We start from the raw sequence: 21,318 nt of genomic DNA, 5'->3' as shown, positions 1-21,318 counted from the left end.
TTTGATTATCATGAACTGGGCCATTCTACAAAACGGGGACAGTAGTGTGTAAAAAATAACTTTAATAATGAACAGCTGATGCAGCTTTTACCATACATATATGTATACATTTTTCAAAAAATAATCAACAGAAATCTAGTAACTTTGTGTTTTCTTTTTCATTTATTTTATTTTTTTATGTGAATGTTGTTTTTGGCCTGTCCAAATTCCTTTTTTTATTAGTAAATAAACACAGAAATACCCGTTTACCTCATGTTTTACCTTTCTAAAATAATGAACAAACTTGTCATTTCAAAAAGTAAACTGAAAGGCAGATATATTGAAATTTAAGCATTACATTGTGAAGCTAAAATTAATGATTTGGCAAAATATGAACCATAAATCTGTACACCAATTCTCATCCTTAAAAAAAAAAAAAAGTATATATTTTTGCAAATAGCAATTAAATATGATTTGTAAATGCTCAACCAAATTTACATTCACAAAATGAGAATCACAAATGCAAAGAACAATTCGTAAATGCACAATTATGGTTGCACTTTTCTGAATAGTACGTACACAAATTGTTTATTAAATATGCACTTGCAAATCGTCATGTGTGGATTTAAGAGAGTATTTTGACCAGGCACTGATTTACAAATTATTGTTTTGAAACTGACGTTCTCTTTATTGAACCAGATTGAGTTTTCAATCTAGCCAATTATTATTATAAACTTTGCTTGATGTTCTAAAGCATTTTGTAGTTTCACAACCTTCATGGTTTTTGCATCAGGTCCCAGACTTTACAATTGACATGTCCATGTCTAAAAATGCCCATAAACCAAACAATGAAATTTACAATTAAGTGCGGGTAATGCAGGTGAGTTTGCCTGGAAAAGATAAGAAAAATCTTCTCTCTTCCATTTCAAAACTATTAAGACAGACTGTGATCTATTTTTTTGGGTTAATTCCCACCAGTTAATAACTATATTATCTAAATCAATGGTTTGTCATTGGACTAAGCAAATTTATTTCTCAAAAATGGTTGACACACACACATGTACCGTCCCACTTTACTTAACATAGCCTACACATAACTTGTAAGAATATCAATAACAAGAAATTAAAAAATGTATATCCTACCCCCATTCATAATAGTTTTCCAGAATATAATAAACGTGGCATGTGCCACCACAGTCATCGAAAACAACACAAAGTGAAAATAAAGTGGTATTTTGGGAAACCATGGTAAATATAATACTAAAATGAGTTGCTAATAAAAACATATGGACACTGATCTGGATGAATAGAAAGAACATCATGCCTGCATGCAAAATCCTTCCCAGCTAACACACGAAGTAGCCTACAGTTACCTCATTTATTGGTACTTTTTGGTAATTTCATGACTTACTAATTGACAACGTAACTTCGACTTTGCATGCTTGTGATTTAATTGGCTCTTTATATATAGTGAGGTGATATACAATTGATGAGTGTGCGCTACAAGCACAGTATAATGTCTGGCAGGACAGAACATTTTGTTTTCTGAGGTGAGTTACAAGTTACGAAAATAATTTTAGAATAATGACGCTCACATTTAGCCCGACAGCAGATACTAAATCAGGATGAACACGTTTTTTCTCGCCTCAGAAAACATTTAGAATTATAGTACGTTTTTGTTGTCATTGTTTCAATGACTACACACCCCGTAACCCACCAGTTGATCATTTCTATATAATTGCAGCATTCTGTTCTGCCCAGTCATTTCCCTGTCTCTGTACACTTTGTAAAATAAAAACACACACCCATGTTCTTAATTGTTCTTCTTTTTCTGTCAAAATTTAAGGCAAGGTGTTGTTCTGTCTGGCCTGAGCTAAGGTGAAAATTAAAAAAAGCCACAGGAGTGAGCGCTGTAGAGTGTAATGTTGAGCCACCTCCTGCTTCCAGCAGGGAAAGACTAATCAAACAACCACAGATGCAAATGAGGGAAGGCCAACCGAGAGGAGGAAAAATATTGTCTTTCTGGTATTCACAAGAGGTATATAGGTTATTCCTCGCCAAGAAAACAGCAGCAGTGAAATAATACGTTCAGTAGGTCAGACTCAATGTCATACAGAAGGACTGTGACTCACTGAATAGTGATACTAAATATGTATTTATTTCTTCATACTGTAATATAACCAATGAAATTACAAGTTATAAAACAATGTATCATGGCATTGCAAACAATTCAAAATCTTTACTGCTGCTGTAAATTTATTAAGTGTAATCTCACTGAGACACGATTACTAGTGTTGTTGCAAAGCAAGAATCTTTATTACTTTATCTTTATTAAAACTACAGCTCGTACAAAATGCAGCAGCTAGAGTTCTTACTAGAACTAGGAAGTATGACCATATTAGCCCACTTCTGTCAACACTGCATTGGCTTCCTGTTAAACATCGTATAGATTTTAAAATCTTGCTAATTACTTACAAAGCACTAAATGGTTTAGCTCCCCAGTACCTGAGCGAGCTCTTAATGCATTATAGTCCTTCACGTCTATTGCGATCTCAGAATTCAGGCCAGCTGATAATACCTAGAATATCAAAATCAACTGCAGGTGGTAGATCCTTCTCCTATTTGGCACCTAAACTCTGGAACAGTCTTCCTAGCATTGTTTGGGAAGCAGACACACTCTGTCAGTTTAAATCTAGACTAAAAACACATCTCTTTAACCTGGCATACACATAACACATTATCAATTTATATTTTCAAATCCGTTAAAGGATTGTTAGGCTGCATAAATTAGGTCAGCCGGAGCCGGGAACACTTCCTATAAGACCAGATGTACTCATTACATCAGAAGAAGAATGGCATCTACACTAATATTAGTCTTTCTGTTTATCCCGAGGTTTACCGTAGTCAACCGGATACAGGCCATATCCAGGTGAGATTGAGGACCTACGCCTTGACACGACCACAACGCACACCTGAAGTGTCAGCTGAGATTGAGTCAACTAGATCATCCATTGTGAAGGCCTCATCGACACGACAGCCAGTGGCACAGTCCCTTAACAAACCATCCATACCGGCGTGATGAATACGATCCTCAACTGGATTGAACTGGAATAAATACTTTGAATGTTGTGATCCTATCGGGCTTATGATAGCTACATGAATCATAACAAAGCACTGTTGGCCAGAGGAGAACTGGCCCCCCGACTAAGCCTGGTTTCTCCCAAGGTTTTTTTCTCCATTTTAACACCTATTTGCCACCTGTTTGCCACCTGATGTCACCTGTTGGAGTTTGGGTTCCTTGCCGCTGTCGCCTTTGGCTTGCTTAGTTGGGGACACTTGATATTTGACATTTGATATTCAACAGTGCTTTGCATCTGCCTACATTGACAGCATTTTCTTTAAGAGCTGCTGTGCAGCCAAAATTATATACCAGTTATCACTGTAAAGCTGCTTTGACACAATCTGCATTGTAAAAAGCGCTATATAAATAAAGGTGACTTGACAATTGCTTATACTTGGGATTAGTGACCTAAACAAACCCCTAAACTAACTATGACACTTTGGCGCCGTCTGTAACCGACATGATCCCTCATATCATGCGGCATGTTTTGGAAAGGTGCGCTGCTATTTTTCTTATACTTTTTCGCCAGTTAACAACCACCTAGCAACCATACTGAAACACGCTAAACCAGTGCTGTTACTTATTCAAAATAAATTTTTGGTAATTAAAAAATATAAAATAAAATAATTTAAAAATATAATATTAAATAACACTGTGCAAAACCAATCAGAAAGTCTTATAGAGTGCAAGTTCCCGCCCCCTTTTTCAGCAGTGCTGTTTCTGTAAGTATTTTTTAAATTCATTTTTCCAATTAAGATTTTAAAATAGTCTTAATTAAAGAATTATATGCCATGAACCAAGCCAATCAGCTGCGAGGTGAATCATAACACTACAAAATTTGATTTGAAGCAAAAAGTTTTTGAAAATTGGACAAAATGACAAGGGGTACAAGACTGTGTACTTATCAGCTTTAGTGAGGGAAAGAACTACAATCCCATGAAGCACTGCGAACAGTATGATCAAATTAAAAATGATGGAGAAATATTTTAAGAGTGTAGAGAGATCGACTCGATTACATCATTCGCAGTGCTTCATGGGAGTGGGCGGAGCTAAAGAGTTATTTTGGAGCATGTGGCTTTTTTCGACTCTCTGATTCATGTAATTTTCCACACAGCATCATGGGTAATGTAGTTTTTCCACCAGGAATTCCACTGTTAAACATGATTATTTTAAAAATAAGCTGAAATAATGCAGGCTGACAACTTCAGCAGAAGCAAATACTATGGATTAACAACCTCGTAGCTCACTGTCTTTAAAGGTTTATAAGTTATCGTTCAAAATCAGTTTCCTTATGGAGAAACTTTTACTTCCAGAACTGTTGCACTCTATAGGCAACCAGTAATCAACATCTTGGCAACCACAACAACCTAGTGTTGTGCTGGTGAAATTAGCACAGGAAAGACCCCTCACATTTGTAAATATCTAGCCCTTAATTTTGTCATCTAAACCCATCAGCCTATTCAGGGCACTTCTCTTTAGTACATACTTTGTTCGGCAACATTTGAAGTTGAATGGACACACAGAGTCTTAATTAAAACTTCATTGAAGATAGACTTCAAATGAAGCAACTAAAAGCACTGGTTGTTTATATTCCGCAAGGCAAATATTTAAAGCGTGCTTTTAGCTTGGCCACTACTGACATGAGCTTATCGCTTGGCTAGCTGGCACTTTTGTTTGGGCTTGAAGAAAAAAAAGGTTTGCATTGCCCTTTATCAAGGGCACTTTGTGAGAAGGAACGGATGTTGTGCTAAGTGCCTGTCTGGAAATGACAGTTCTCTCGTATCTTCTCACCCACTGTACAGAGCTGCTGGGTTCGTTGGCTGTGCTCTCTCATAAAGAAGTCGTGCTAAAAGGCTGGCGTAACAACTTCATGTCAATTAAAGACAGGATGATACAGACAGAAAGAAAATAAAAGAGAGCGACAGGATGCATACTATAAGACTCTCATTAACCCAGAAAAAACATTTACCAAAACATTCACAGCTGAATAGATGTTTGGCAGACGAGCTGTTTCTTGGAACCCCATTGACAGCCCTGATTTGAATACAAGCAATGCTTCTAAATGAAAGACTAAAAAGGCAAAACTGTACACTGAAAAAGAAAAAAACATCCAGTTGTTACCTTCAATGTGAAGTGTGTAGTTTCTGCGGCACCAGTGTCATAAAACAGAATTGCAATTCCCATCCATCATCGGTCAGACAGACGCATAGCTCTTCCTCAAACTCACGCCATTGGTCATTGAGTCAGTGTTGCTGTCTGGCTGTTCGGGAAGCTCTAACTAACAGATAAATGTTTGATAGTGGCACACAACACAAGATGTTTCCACTTTTAAGGAAAATAAGCATAAAATAGCTTATTTATTGGTAAGCTATGGCCCGTTTTCATAGACAGGGCTTAGGCAAAGCCAGGATTAAGCCTTAGTTCAATTAGGACATTTAAGTAGCTTTTATAAATGTACCCTAAAAAAAAAAAAAAAAAACATTCCTGGTGTGCACCTTGAGACAAAACAATGGCACTGACATATTTTAAGATATATCAGTACAAGTTGCTTTCAGTTAAAACCGCTCAAACATGCATTTTAGTCTGGGACTAGCTTAAGCCTTGTCTGTGAAACCGGGGTTAGTATACACCGCGTTCCAAATTATTATATATTATTATTTAGATTTTAGTTTTTCTAAGAAAATGTTAGTTTGTCAGGCTGGCAGTTGTGCGTAAAGATGCATTTTAGCCACTCCAAACCAAAGCTCACAAAGAGAAACATTTACAGTGGGTTTAGAAATACATGAAGACTTGTTTTTAAATAGTTTTATTCACTGACTAATGCCGTACTACAACGGATGCTCTAAATGGATGGATTTCTGGATGGTTGGTGAATGGCCACCACGTTCCAACAAGACTGCGACGTCAACAGGGAGCTAGCGGGTGATTATATGGGCTGGAATATTGGGAAGTGAGATGGAAGGTCCGTTTAGGGTCTTTGAGGGTATTAAAATGACTTCATTAAGATATGTGGAGTTCATAACTGGCCATTTTCAGCTATGGTATAAAAAGGAGGATAGTGCCTTCTGAAATACAATGCACTATGCACTATCCCATGCTGCAAAAAAAACACCACAGCAATAAAACTGTTTGAAAATGTATTTCTGCACCCACTGTAAATGTCTCTCTTTGTGAGGTTTGGTTAGTGGTGGCTAAAATGCATCTTTACGCACAACTGCCAGCCTGCATGGAGAGGTTCTTGAGACTCCAGAGACACCAGCAGCTTCAAATACCTGTTTGCTGCTCAACACTGGCTTTTTTTTTTATAGCTGCCCTTTTAATACAATTAATTTTTTTGACAGGAACTTTCATTAAGAAGCCTTTATCTGACCGAGTTCTGCTGTGCTCTAAATCACTCACAAATCTTATGATAATTCGATAATCTCCATTCAGTTTTCACACAATATTAGTTGTTTTCATGCCTTTTGCACAACATTGGACCATTTCATGCTTTTCATCTTCAGAAAGATCTTTCCTCCTCCCCATATTGCATGAGAACTGTGACTTGCTTAATAATGTGGAACAACCTCTAAGTAGGGTTTCCATAGACCTGGCAAATTATTTTATCTGAGATTGATACCAGTTATCTAAAAAGACATGGATAAATAAACAAACAAACATTTTCTTAGAAAAACTAAAATCTGAATGTTTATTGTACTGAAATCTTACTGATATGTCACTTGCATAATAATTTGGAACGCAGTGTATTAAAGTCATAAAGGAGAAAATAATTGAATAAATTACACACTTCACCTTTCAATAAAGGAGAAGTCAAAAGGCAGAATGGCCACAGAATGGTGAAATGCACAAGGTTGTTATGTGTTCTCATTAATGTGAATGAGGTTTAATTAACCACCAGTTCCCTGTGCGACCATTCACTAAAATTAACTACAGCTTGGATCGTCACAGAAAGCCAGGGACTTTTGGCACTCGCGAGTTCCCCAAAAAGATCAGAAGGGACGATACAGGAACTGGCAGGCTTCTAACCAGGGCAATAAGCCAAGAAGACAAGAGTGAGAGGCAGAGGAGGAAAACTAAGAAAACATGAAAATATTCCCAAGACTAAAGAAGGGTAAGTGTAGCATACATTGCGTAGTCTGAGAAGAGAAGAGAAGAGAAGAGAAGAGAAGAGAAGAGAAGAGAAGAGAAGAGCACAATGGAATAGAATAGAATCAGAACAGAAAATAACAGAACACAATATATATATATAAAAGATATAAACAAAAAACAACACAGAATAGAACAGAAGAGAATAAAGAAATAGAATAGAATAAAAAAAATAAACTTAATGGAACAGAACAGAAAATAAAAGAAAAAAGACAGGGTAATTATACTGTAAAACAGAACAGAATAAGTATAGAATAAGTATAGAATAAGAATAGAATAGAAAAGAAAAGAAAAGAAAAAAGAAGTAAACTTAATGGAACAGAAAATAAAATAAAACAGACAGGCAATTATACTGTAAAACAGAACAGAATAAGAATGGGAGAATAGAATAGAATAGAATAGAATAGAATAGAATAGAAAAAAGTCAACTTAATGGAACAGAAAATAAAATAAAAAAACAGAAAGGCAATTATACTGTAAAATAGAACAGAATAAGAATGGGAGAATAGAATAGAATAGAATAGAATAGAATAGAATAGAATAGAATAGAATAGAAAAAAAGAAGTAAGCTTAATGGAACAGAAAATAAAATAAAAACAGACAGGCAATTATACTGTAAAACAGAACAGAATAAGAATGGAAGAATAGAATAGAATAGAATAGAATAGAATAGAATAGAATAGAATAGAAAAAATAAGTAAACTTAATGGAACAGAAAATAAAATAAAAAACAGACAGGCAATTATACTGTAAAACAACAAAATAAGAATGGGAGAATAGAATAGAATAGAATAGAATAGAATAGAATAGAATAGAATAGAATAAGATAGAATAAGATAGAATAGAAAAAAGAAGTAAACTTAATGGAACAAAAATAAAATAAAAAAACAGAAAGGCAATTATACTGTAAAATAGAACAGAATAAGAATGGGAGAATAGAATAGAATAGAATAGAATAGAATAGAAAAAAAGAAGTAAGCTTAATGGAACAGAAAATAAAATAAACAGACAGGCAATTATACTGTAAAACAGAACAGAATAAGAATGGCAGAATAGAATAGAATAGAATAGAATAGAATAGAATAGAATAGAATAGAATAGAAAAAAAGAAGTAAACTTAATGGAACAGAAAATAAAATAAAAAACAGACAGGCAATTATACTGTAAAACAGAACAGAATAAGAATAAGAATAGAATAGAATAGAATAGAATAGAATAGAATAGAAAAAAGAAGTAAACTTAATGGAACAGAAAATAAAATAAAAATAGGCAATTATACTGTAAAACAGAACAGAATAAGAATGGCAGAATAGAAAAGACAAGAAAAGAAAAAGGAAGTAAACTTAATGGAAGAGAAAAAAAAACAGGCAATTATACTGAAAACATGTAAAATGTAAAAAATGTAGAATAGAATAAAATAAACAACAAAAATAGAACATAGAACAGAATAGAACAAAACAAAATAAGTAGCACAGAATAGAATAGAACGGAATATACAGCACAAAACAAATAAAACAAAACAGAACCATAAAATAGAATAAAATAGAACAAATTAAAAAACAAAAAAGGTGCACAAAACAGGAAAAAATACAGCAAATCAGAATAAGACAGAACCATACCATTACATAAAAATCGCACAAAACAGAAGAAATACATAAAAGAACAAGATAGAACCATAACAGCATAATATAACATAACCCAGCTCACTAATGATAAACCTGTAAAAGCATGGCCTCATTCCAGTTTTCCTCCTGCAGGAATGAATGTGATCAGGAATGGGAGCCCATACTCCATTACCCACACAGAGCAGAGCAGACTGCATCCAACCTGCCTACTAAAGACTTAGGTCATGATTTCCATTCAGTTCATTTTTTGTGGCATCCCATGCAAATGTTTTCAGAGATCACCAAAACCTGATTTTTTGTTTGCTGCTGCTTTTTTCGACACCTCAAGTCCTTCTACATTCTTAAAGTGGTGTACAAAGAGAGGTTTTGATTAAACTTATTCATCTTCCTTGCAGCATTCATGGAATCCTTGAGCTTGTTTACATTAAAATGCTGCATTACTGAAGCTTCAGCTCAGATGTGTCAACATATTAACTCGAGAGCTGGTAAATACTTTACAGGACTAATTTGCCATGAAATCCCTGTTCCTCTGAGGGGATTGAATTAAAATTATTTGTCTGATTCTCTACAGAGTCCTGTGCTCAGGCTGTGTCCCCATCTGGGCAGAAAGTACAGCAAGTTGTAGGATAGAATGGGTAAATTGTGTGATAATTGCACCGCAAGAGACCATGGCTGTACTGTTGGAGATATGGTATTAAAGCTAGCTTGCTTCTAGAACAACGTGCCTGCATGTATTTTGGGAAGTGATGGAGTGTAATTGAGCATAACTACCTAGGGGTGTCAACCAATGCAAAACCAATGCAAAGAGTGTAGGAGTGATATGACAACCTTATCAGTCTGGCTCATGAATATTAATTAGTTGACGTAACATACTTCCAGTAATTGTGACCCTTTATAGAATTCGACTGACTCAATCCTAATGCTGGTTACAATTTTTGTCTTTGCACAATAACCAAGTTCTTAAAATATAATGACTAATTCTAAACATATAATGATAACGAATATAATGTAGATTTGCTAAAAATGTCACCCAGCATTAAATGACACTAAACCCTACACTATTTAGTTTTTGCAAAGGTGGGCACCAAACCCTTAGAACAAAATATAAACTGATCTGTCTCACTAAAATTACAAATTTACATTCATACTCAAGTCATTTTAAGGCACTACACAACACTTTTCAAAGCACTTTGTTCAGAAAACCATCATGCTTTCAAAAAGCACATGTAATGCAGTAACAGTTCTGCGCTCATTTCAATTCTAGAAAACATGAGCAAGTGTAATAATAATCTCAGTTGATTCAGTGATGAAGTGAGTTGTCTGACCAATTCGGATTTAGACTGATGACTCTCAAGATCTCATTAATCTCTTTTGCCAATCGGTTTGACTAAGTTATTAAAAAGAGATGCACCAATTAAGTGATTTGGCGGGTCAACACAATGGCAATGCAATTGTAAAAACCAAAAAAGGTGAATATTCAGGTTTGTTACCTCTCTGGATTTCCTATGTCTGTCCTTGCCTTCACTGTGCCGGTCTCTTTCTTTCCCTTCTTCCCCTGTGTGACTGGAGTAAGAAACAGTCCTCCAGTCTCGAGGTGAGTTGGTGATGCTGGCCACTTTGGACTCAGTGGCGCTGTTCTCCTCGGTTAGTGACCTGGACGACCTGCGCGTGAATACGCTTTTCTTTAAAGCTTTAACCCTCAAGCTTTCGCTCCCATCAGCCTCCGGGCAGCAAGTCCATTCTGGACTTTTTTCCACCTTCATGTTGTGTCCAGTGGTGTGACACTGGAAAACGTGAGGTGAGAGGTTCGCATCAGTTTTAATCTGCTCCACCACACCATTATCATTTGATTTCCCATTAGCCTCTGGTTCTTGAATCTTCTCATCCAGTTTAGTAAGCTTCGAGAGGACCTGAGAGATCTCTCCTCGCACCCCTGAAAGAGACTCAAGCTTCTTCTCAATCTCTCCAATCCTGAGTACCAGTTTGCAGACGCTCTCTTTGAGCTCATCATCAGAGTTCTCCAGTGACTGGAAGAGGCGGTCAAGTTTGATGCTGGTTTTGCCCAGCTTGACAGTGTTGTGTTCAGGTGAGCTGTCCCCATCTGATTTAGTCACCTGAGACAGTGAGCCGTTGCTGTTGTAGCATGATGACTGCACAACTCCAAGAGAGCCACACACACTCATGTCATCCAGAAAGCGAAAGATATCGCTGATATCGTCGCTGACAATCTCCGAGTCTTCGTCTGAGTGTTTGAATGGCGGCCTCTCTCCATATTTGTTGTGAACGGGGTAATCTTTCACTTTCCTAGGTTCGGATTGTTCCGTCTGGGTCCCAACACTCATGCCATTGTCCGCATTACTTGATTGAAACGATGGACAGTTGATGCTCTTGTCCTTGTACCTTTTCCCACCCTCTCTTTTCTCAACACTCGGTCCGCAAGCCACAGAAGCCATGTCTTTTGTTTTGGTTCCATTTGACTTCTTGGAGAAACCTGAGGGAGAGGCAGTGGGCTTGTCTTTTGCACACTGAAAGTGTTGGTCGTTTTCCATGTTATGACGATGATTGTCCTTTGCCAATTTTCCGTTCAAGAAGGACCTCTCAAAATCAGGACCTTCTTCGGTATTGAGACTCAAACTCTTGACAGGCCAGGCTGGTTGTTTGCCATGCTTGCTAGAAGTCCTCCTGCTGCTCACGCATTCGGAAACTGTTGTAGGTCCAAAGTAGGTGGATGCTTGCAAGTCGTCCAGGCTCTCATGCTTAACCCGCCCTTTGTTCTGGATGGGTGAGCTGATGGGTTCAAAGTATGGATTGCTGTACGGCAGCTCAAAACTGTGATTGAAGAAAGTGGGAGGCTTGCTCAGCTCCCTCCTGTGGTGGTAATCGCCACCAGCTTTGGGATTCGCTCTGCACTCCGTGGTGATCACGTGGGGCGAGAAGGCAACAAGGTTGTGAAAATCCTCTTTGAAGATATTCCGCTTTTTCACACACGAGTGCACGGTGAAAGGCTCTATCCCTGGGTTGACATGGAGAGATTCCTGGTCCGTTGTAGACTCGCTGTCGATGTCCATGGGGAAGTAAGTGCTCTGCATCTCGCACGGAGGAGGACTGGCGCTGGCGTACTGTGGCAGATGCTGTAGTTTATCCAGAGATGCTGCCCTACATTTCAAATCCTTGGTGACTCCCAAGAGGAAGTTGGGGTCTGAGGTTGGTATAAACTGCTGGCAGTTGTTGCAGTCAGACTTCGGGCAGGGTGACTTGCGTGAGATGTGATGACCCCTGGTGTCCAAGAGGTTGTACGCCCTGTCATTGTCGTTGAATTTATACACATCTGTGTCAGATCGACAGGACTCAAAGGATTGGTTCTTGTGAAACTTGGGTCTCGGACCCATTGGCAGCTTGTCTTTGGCCATTCCTCCATTCATCTGGATGAGATTAAACATGGTGACAATGTCCGCAGCAACCATGAGCTTCTTGGACTGTTGGTCCTCCACCGAGCACCTCATCTTGTCTTTGAATAAGGTTGCAGGGAAAGCTGGATCCAAACATGCTGTGTAGAATAGCAAACTCCTCAGCTTAGCCAAATGGACCAAGTCAAACCTGGCACACAAGGACTTACAAAGGTCTTGGTACGAAACTGTACTGTACTTTGTATCCAACTCCTCCAAAATCCTCACAAGAAAGAGGGAATACTCTGGCATGGCATCCATTGCTGTTTTGATTCTTGATTTTGTGAAGAAAGGACAGCCTGCAGGGGACAGATGAATGATTAGTGACTGAAGAAATGTGAGCCATCTGCCAAACTACCATAAAAATCATATCAGGATGCAGGACCATAACCATCAAAGACATAGTCAGAATACTGATTGATCAATATGGAGATTTCAATTACTAATTTTCAAACTTTTACAGAGAGTTCAAAAAGTCTGAGACCACATTCAAAATATAGGACTCAAAAGTTGTAGGATTTTAAGAAAAAAAAAATTCTGACAAAATTAATATGAAACACTTAGGATTTTGTACAATTTCTAGTTCTGCAATCAAAAAAAGTACATTTGTGAAATTAATTATGTAACTCCCTTATGCAAAAGATCAGATTTTCATGCTTCAGTTAAGATTCAAGATGCTCTTTGCAACTCAAATCATGCTGGATAACCATGTACAGTCTATGCCAGCTCAAGTTACTGTCATTTAAACAATTTTGGAAAATGGAAAAAAAAAAAAAATAAATAAATAAATGCATATGCAATGTTCAATTTACCTACTGAAATAGTACTTTATAGATGTTTTAATTAAAAAGCATAATGATATAATAGATCAGATCCACTGATCTTGAGAAAATTTGATGAGAAACATTTGAGCTCATATTGAGATTCACAGACTACAGACTTTGATACCATTAGCAAATATGAGCACAGTTTCAGATATTGTTGAGATCTGTTCTGAAACTCTACAGAAGACATTTGATTATTTTTCACAGGATAACATTTTACATTTTTAAAGCAAATGTCTCCATTTGTTCTCCATTTGACCTCATTGCTGTCGAGGAGAAACAACTGAGATATGAAAGAAATCACATTTGTCATTTTTCTTACCTATGTGTTTGTGCCCCACTGCACTGGTCCCTCCAGTCTTGATTATAAAAGAAAAGAAAGGAAACAGGTAATTATTTGTATTGAAAATATTATAGGAACCTGAACTACTGAATTAAATTCATTATCCAGTGCATCAAGAAACTGTTGTTTTACACATGCAACCATGCAGTTTCAGTTACATAATAGGACTGTAAATCAATTTGCAGTGCAAGTATGCATGTATAAAAATCCTGTCTCCAAGCCTCGTAAAAATCGATGGTAAAAAAAGCGGCATAAATGAACACATGGACATTCACAATCACAAGACTATGCTGAAAGAAGGGGGTCTAAAAACATCCCACAACAATTTGAAAATACAATATTTTAGATTCATAATAAATTATCAAGAAGAATAAAAAGCACACACACCTATTCAACGGTCCCATCTGCTGTCCTCCGGATCGACAGTGAAAAAAACTGGACAGGGACGTTTAACTCAGAAGTGCATTATTAATCCACAGACATTTCTTTGCAGTTGCAACGGCACATGCATCAACATCATATCCCCGCGTCCTCCTGACCATTGGGAATGCTATGGAATGGCCTCTCTTCATCTGTATCCCATCCGGATTGCAGGGGGAGTTTGGCGAGGGAGCTGCTCTCTCTCCATCTGATGGAGCTCAGAGAGCTCAACTCGTCTTTGTTTCCACCTAGAATGACGTAATTTCACCTTAAGTACATTTGCGAGCGCGTGGATACAGGTTGAGGAATTGACAACGGGAATTAGATCGCATTATACATTTAATAGAACACGCAACGTGACGCGTCAGTGGCTCAGCCATGCGGGAAACGCGTCGGGCTGATCGCAAACACTGCATTAGGATAACGCTGCTCTCTCGCGCTCTTCTGACAGACCTATGTATGTTCAGTTCGTGGTGACTGGGGACGCATACATGTTTAAATGGAAAAGAGAACTAATGTAAAGTGAAGAAGTTGTGAAGCGCATCCTTGGAGCCTCGAGCTGCCAAATAAAATAGGGGAGAACGGGGATAGTTGTCAGTTAATTTAAACACACAATATGGGGTAAGTTGTCACAGTGAAAATCTGCCATTAAATAAACTTAAAACAATGTATGAAACAGCATAAAAAATTAAATAAAAATAAATAAATAAAATGAAATATCGACATTTAATATTTTTTACGGTCGATAACGATAAAGATTTGATCGCCGGTAATTTTCCTATAGCTGAAATACGGATTCAACAACAACATTCTGCATTGCAAAGACGGTTAGTTGCAAAGATGGATGAACACTGTTATATACAAAGTCATAAAACAATTATGCAAATAACACAAAAAATACATTTAATTAAACTTGATTAGCTGTTGCTGTTTGGGTATTCTGCAGAGACTCAAGAAATAAAAAATGGACCCATTTATTTTAAAAACAAAAACTAATTAGGTAGAAAACTGAATTAAAAATGAATTTACCTACTGGATGTGCGTCAATAAATGGAAATTATTGGTAGACCCGATATTAAAAACAATAACTAAATAAGTAAAACAAACAAAAAAAACCTTAAAGGGTTAGTTCACCCAAAAATGAAAATTCTGTCATTAATTACTAACGCTCATGTCGTTCCACAACCGCAAGACCTTCGTTCATCTTCAGAACACAAATTAAGATATTTTTGATAAAATCCGATGGCTCAGTGAGGCCTGCATTGCCAGCAAGATTATTAACACTTTCAGATGCCCAGAAAGCTACTAAATACACATTTAAAACAGTTCATGTGACTACAGTGGTTCAAACCTTGTGCGCCAAAAAAACAAAATAATGACTTTATTCAACAATATCTAGTGATGGCCGATTTCAAAACACTGCTTCATGAAGCTTCGAAGCTTTATGAATCTTTTGTTTCGAATCAGTGGTTCGGAGTGGTTAAGGTTGAACCACTGTAGTCACATGAACTGTTTTAAATATGTCTTTAGTAGCTTTCTGGGCATCTGAAAGTGTTAATTATCTTGCTGGCAATGCAGGCCTCACTGAGCCATCTGATTTTATCAAAAATATCTTAATTTGTGTTCTGAAGACGAATGAAGGTCTTACGGGTGTGGAACGACACGAGGGTGAGTAATTAATGACAGAATTTTCATTTTTGGGCGAACTAACCCTTTAAAACTGCATTTACTTACAGGATTTGCATAATATAGGCCTACATATAAATTACAATGCATCATTTCTACATATCTATATTCTAAGTATAACCATACTGACCTTGCCCATGGCTTTGCTGTGGTATTTGGTGCTTATTTACTGTTCTTTCATAAAACATACCACAATATGATTCATAGTATTGACACTTGGCCATAAAAATAATGTAGCTGGTAAATTATGGTGGTGTCTCTAAGACAACATGAATTCATAAACATCAGATGCCATGCATATCATGCATAACAATTTCTGATAATAGCATTAATATGGTAATCCTGCCTGGGCTGAAATGTTTTCATTAGATTATTAGTTGAACCTTGCATGAACCTTCAGGGAACTCTGGCCATTCGTTTATGTTTGCACCACTAACATCAATGTCAGACGCAACTCTTGCCACCTAGTGAAGTCAATATCATTGCTCCTGACAAATCAATATCGTATTACTGTTCACTCAGCATTGCTCTAAACTCTTGTTAGCATACGGCTGCTCTGGCTTAGGTATGGATTTTGCCGACTGTCACAAATGTGGAGGACTTCAGAGAACATTCATACACAAAAAAGCATGCACAGAAATGACTTCAAATTGCAGTGCTCATAAGGGTAAATTGCGCTATGACATCACTTCATTGTGTAATGTGATCTTTAATATGAATTACATGTTTTAGACCTCTGCAGTCTGCAGATGAGAGGAGAGAGACCAATGAGGCCCTTTAAAATGTTAATAATTCAAAAAGAAATACTAATAGCCTATGACAGTGGTTCTCAACTGGTTTTGGTTCATGTTTTACATTGGACATCAAGGGCGACCAAACACAGTACAAAACCTTTTTGTCATATAAAAGTATTTATTTATTTATTTTTGTGGTGTCCCACAATTTTAGAACCTCTAAAGCCAAAGCTGAAGTGAGTAATAAGCATCACCAAATAAAAATGCAAATATTACATTTCAAAAAGGTTTCTTGAACAGTCCCCCTGTCTCCCACTGGTCAGCCAAAGAGATAGCCCCGCCCAACACTCACACCATTAGTTGAGGCAGTGTTGTGCGGATTGGTTTTGAATCAACATACAGATAGCTTAAAGGTGCAATGTATACATTTTAGGAGGATCTATTGACAGAAATACAATATAATATATAATATAATAGACCTTACATAATGAACCATTATGTTTTTATTACCTTAGAATGAGCCATTTCTATCTACATACATCGCGGGTCCCCTTAACATGTTAAGTCGCCATTTTGCACATTTCTACAGTAGCCCTAAATGGACAAACTGCTCTACAGAGCGCGTTTGCTTGACTGGCTACTCTCTTCTGTTTCAGACAACGACATCTTTGTCCTGTGTTGGCCACCGTAGCTTCTCTATATTGCAATTCACAACCTCACCGCTAAAATTTACACACTGCACCTTTAAATATTACATGACATTAATGAAATAACTGAAATTACTTTTAACATGGCACACAGGTTGATTTTGAGGACACACACAAGTACTGCTTTCAGTTGGAGTGAATGTATGAAAGTGTAAACTGACCTTCAGAAGAGCAGCTCAACTCCAACAACCCGGAAAAGTCTCTGACCAATATTCTTAATTTTCCAGCTGACTAAACAGTGTTAACAGAGGCCAGACTCAATGCATGTTACCTCATTCCAAGGGGAATCCTATCAAAGTGCCAGAAGATTCACGCATTAAAACAATGGGCGTTTGAAAGTCTGAACAAGTATATTTGGATCTTCTCAATATCAAGGACAGTAGGGGGCTGTCTTGTTCTTATCGGGCAGGAATCCGCATTGCATAATCACACTTACAGATGAAAGGACAACACACTCTGGGAATATTATTCTTTGTCCTTTTTCCATTTGCATTTCCATGCCAGTTTGCATCACAAGAATCTAAACATCCTGGATCATTACTAAGCAGTAGTACATGTTCATGTCCTATCATATGCATCAATACACTGAAAATATTAAACAAACATTTTTTAAAGATGAAAATCAGGGTGCCGCAAAAGAAATATTACAGGTTTTTCTCATATTTGCTTCAAAATAATCAAAATATTTCAAATAAGATGTTTTTTGGGAATATTGTTTTTTGTTTTTTTCCTCATGCAATAAAAGTAAATTCCTTAGTATATCATCCTCCGGGAAATGACAATTTTTTGGGTGAAAAAAACAGCAAAAGCATCAGTAAGTTATGGAAGCTTGTTTCCGCCACAGAATAAAAAAAATGAAACTTTTATCTCACAATTCTGACTAAATAACTCAATTCTGAGGGGGGAAAAAAGTCAGAAGTGCGGTATATAAATGCAATTTTGAGAAAAAGACAATTGTGAGATAAAAAGATGCAATTAGCTTTTTCAAAAAAAAAATGTATTTCATGGAGAAACAAGCAAGCATAGTAAGAATTAGTCATTTGATCAGATTTCAGAAATTAGTATGATAATATAAAAATATCAACATATATGACTGTCTTGCTCTGTGTATTTCTATGAAATCTATGCTGGAACAAATATCACCCCAACATTTGCTCTCATCTTTCATCTGATGTGATATTCGTTATGGTTACATATTGTAATTATTTCATTATTAATACATTAGTGTGTCTCTGAGGGGGAAGGACAGAAGCACCTTCAATATTATGTAATGTATATCGCTTCTATGAGATAATACGCCAAAGGCTGAGAAATGTATGCACACATACACCAACACAGGCACTAATCAGCAGTGACCTTGAATTTCTTTGAACCTCTTTATCTGCCTCCTGCATGCTGCAACGTCTGTCATAACCTAGTATATACTTTAGTGGTCCTATTAGCTCTGTTCCAAACGACTGGCTTCTAAGGGAGCATCCGAACTGAAATGATATCTCATAAGAGACTAATATGAAGCAAAACAGAGACAGCTACAAACATCCCTTTCAGCTCACTAATTAAGAATCCGACGATGTTGAAGTATACATATTCTCTATATGATGTATATTAAATGTAGTAGCCATTTTTCTTTTTAATGTTGTCAACTTTATTAAAGGCACAATATGTAAGACTTTGACAACTTTGACTTGACAGAACTCGACTTCTCTCTTGCACGTTATTAGACAAGGTAAGCAAATGTAAGCTACATAAGACTAATCAATGTTATATAGCTCAACACGATGAAATGTTAGAATATCATCAGTATGATATTGTAATGTTGATCTAGCTTACTGTCAGTCTCATACAGCCAACAAACTAACACATAGAATAACATTACAACTTTCAATCAAGTTTAGTATGATAGTGTAAGGTGAGACCAAGTGAAACAGTGCTGCGTTACCTCACAATTTTAATTCGTTAAATAAACTGACCTGTATTAGTAGCATTTCAGCTTCGCAAGTAGTTCGGTAGAATGATATGTCCTCATTCCTTTATGTCCCCTGGGACTCGCGTGTGGCACTGATATCTGTCTCTCATTGGCAATCACGCCCGCGCTTCTTGGCCACGGCCTGCTTTATACCACAGGCATGTTAAAAACATGAATACATTCACTCATCCATAAACATTATTTCGCCATAAACATTATTAGATCCATCGGAATGACGACAAGTTCCATGATTCCACGCTCATTCACTTCGTCATCAATCTTCGCCTTTGTTATTGTTTTGAGGAGTTTAGCGAACCCTAGCGGCGAAAAAAAACATACTGTGCCTTTAAATGCAAAATGTTGAGACTGAAACCCAGTGTTACTCACGTCTGTTTTCAGGCCTTCCCGCTTAGCTCTCTCTAGCGCTGGAAAGCTTTTCTAATATTAACGCGGGTCCTAAAGCGTTTGCCGAGCCATAAATCTTCATTACAGTGATATTCTTTTGAGCTCTTTTGTATTGTGTCCCATTTTATTTATTTATTTATTTATGTATTTTTCAAATCTCCCTCTTGCTCGTTCTCTCTCATTGACCATCATATGCCCCCTAATGCTGATTGGCTACACGTTTGTTGTTGGTGTCGGTCCGACTAACTTCCTAACAGTGTTTTTGAAATATGGCTTACCCCACCCTTAAAACATGAAAATTTAATCTGGAATTTTTTTTTTTTTGTATTTTTACTAGGACTGGGACAATACATCGAATCTCCATTCGCGGTACGAAAGAATCTGGAGCAATTCTGATATTTTCCGATGTATCGCGATTCTCTCTCGAATCGATTCTGAGCTTAGTTTTTAAAGGCAGATGGCACTACTATACGTGCTTTAGAAACACTCGGACACTGCCTTCTTCCAGTTACTTTACACACACCACTTAAACCTAAACTAATCATTCGAAAGTTCAAAAAGGTTTAAGCGAATTACAAATCTCGCATCATAAAAGATTTCTGAGTCTAGGTGCAAGTGTATTTAACCACTTACGTGACTCAGCCAAACGCACGAGCGCTGTCCAGCAGACTTCTTCGTGAGCGTTTGAGAGTGTGCGGTTTAAAACTAGCCTAGAGCGCCATCTGCTGTTAAAACTAAGCTCAGAATCGATTAGAGAGAAAAAATATCAGGATCGGTCCAGATTCATTGTATTGATCGAGAATTGATGCATCGTCCCAGCCCTAATTTTTATAAAGTTTCATATTACAAATGAACCCTGCATCTTCTCCCTGAAGGACAAATCACTTTGCAAAAGAAAGACACATGATGAATAGTTTTCTGTCTAAATATGCACATAGACCTCAATACTTGGTAATATATTCAATAATGGTGACAATCAGCAAATGTCAAAAGATGAGCTCTCAACATCACCACACAACAAATAACTAACAATAATGACAAAATTAATAGCAACTGCATTAACAAATAGCCAAACAATAATTCTATAACAGCAACTGCATAATTTATTTATGCTACAATGCATGCTGGGAACTACAAAAAATCCTTAACAAATATCACTATTCAGTTTGAAACTGTGTTTGGCAAGTTGGAGCAACATTGGGGGAATATTGTTGGTCCAACATGTTATATGTTTCTAATTCAAATTTCTTAGCATCTTTGACACTCAGAGTCTCGCAAACGGAATAAATTGTAATTTATTTTGGACCCTGTGGTGTACTAACTAATATAACCGACTTAAAGTCGAGATGAAACAGAAGGCTTTTCTTTTCTATTGTGTCATACTATATCTGAGTGAGACAGCTTCTTGAACAAGAATAAATGTAGGATGGGGCTTGATTTTGTCCATGGGGAATTGATTGAATGGTTGTGGTTTGCTATTGGTGGATCTGATGTGAGTGACAGGTTGCCCCGCCCACACGCCAAACACATCATCAGAGAAGAGATGTCGCTGCAAGAGGGAGGGGAAGTTATTTTGATTAAAGATTACGAGGGCACATGAATTAAATAATAATAACAATAATAATGTGCACGGATAAATCATTTATAATAAATACTGCAGTATTCCATAATAAAATAAGAAGTCAATTTTGATTTCATGGTGACTTCAAAATGATGTAAGGCATCTAAAAATCGCAAACAATTTATGTAACAGTTTTGACAAACCATGACTTTGACAGAAATTAAGCAAAATTATCAAAAATCATAGACTATAAAACTGTCAGATTCCAAACGGTCTTGATACTCGCAGCAAAAAGAAGATGAAAACTGATTTTTATGCTTTCTCTGATTCATTTCGAAGTGGAAATGTTTTAAAT

At 36.9% G+C, this 21,318-nt stretch overlaps 1 protein-coding gene across 2 annotated transcripts in view; it reads right to left on the bottom strand.

Moving 5' to 3' along the window:
* minar1 (membrane integral NOTCH2 associated receptor 1) overlaps window positions 1-17,293 on the bottom strand; it is a 37,211-nt gene extending 19,918 nt beyond the window's left edge. Inside the window, exons 1-4 of one of the 2 annotated variants that reach the window (XM_051901549.1) lie at window positions 17,193-17,293; window positions 13,872-14,152; window positions 13,464-13,500; window positions 10,362-12,616 (exon numbers count right to left, since the gene is read on the bottom strand). In XM_051901549.1, the coding sequence (XP_051757509.1) occupies window positions 10,362-12,578 (2,217 nt within the window). In that variant the 5' untranslated portion in view covers window positions 12,579-12,616; window positions 13,464-13,500; window positions 13,872-14,152; window positions 17,193-17,293. Of the gene's footprint in view, window positions 1-10,361; window positions 12,617-13,463; window positions 13,501-13,871; window positions 14,415-17,192 lie in introns of those variants that run through there. The other variant, XM_051901548.1, reaches the window with a different exon arrangement.
* Between the last annotated feature and the right edge of the window lie 4,025 nt (window positions 17,294-21,318).

The sequence above is a fragment of the Ctenopharyngodon idella genome, chromosome 7 (genome assembly GCF_019924925.1).
Source record: "Ctenopharyngodon idella isolate HZGC_01 chromosome 7, HZGC01, whole genome shotgun sequence".
In the NCBI taxonomy this organism is placed as follows: domain Eukaryota; kingdom Metazoa; phylum Chordata; class Actinopteri; order Cypriniformes; family Xenocyprididae; genus Ctenopharyngodon; species Ctenopharyngodon idella.
This window is presented reverse-complemented; position numbering and strand designations above follow the sequence as displayed.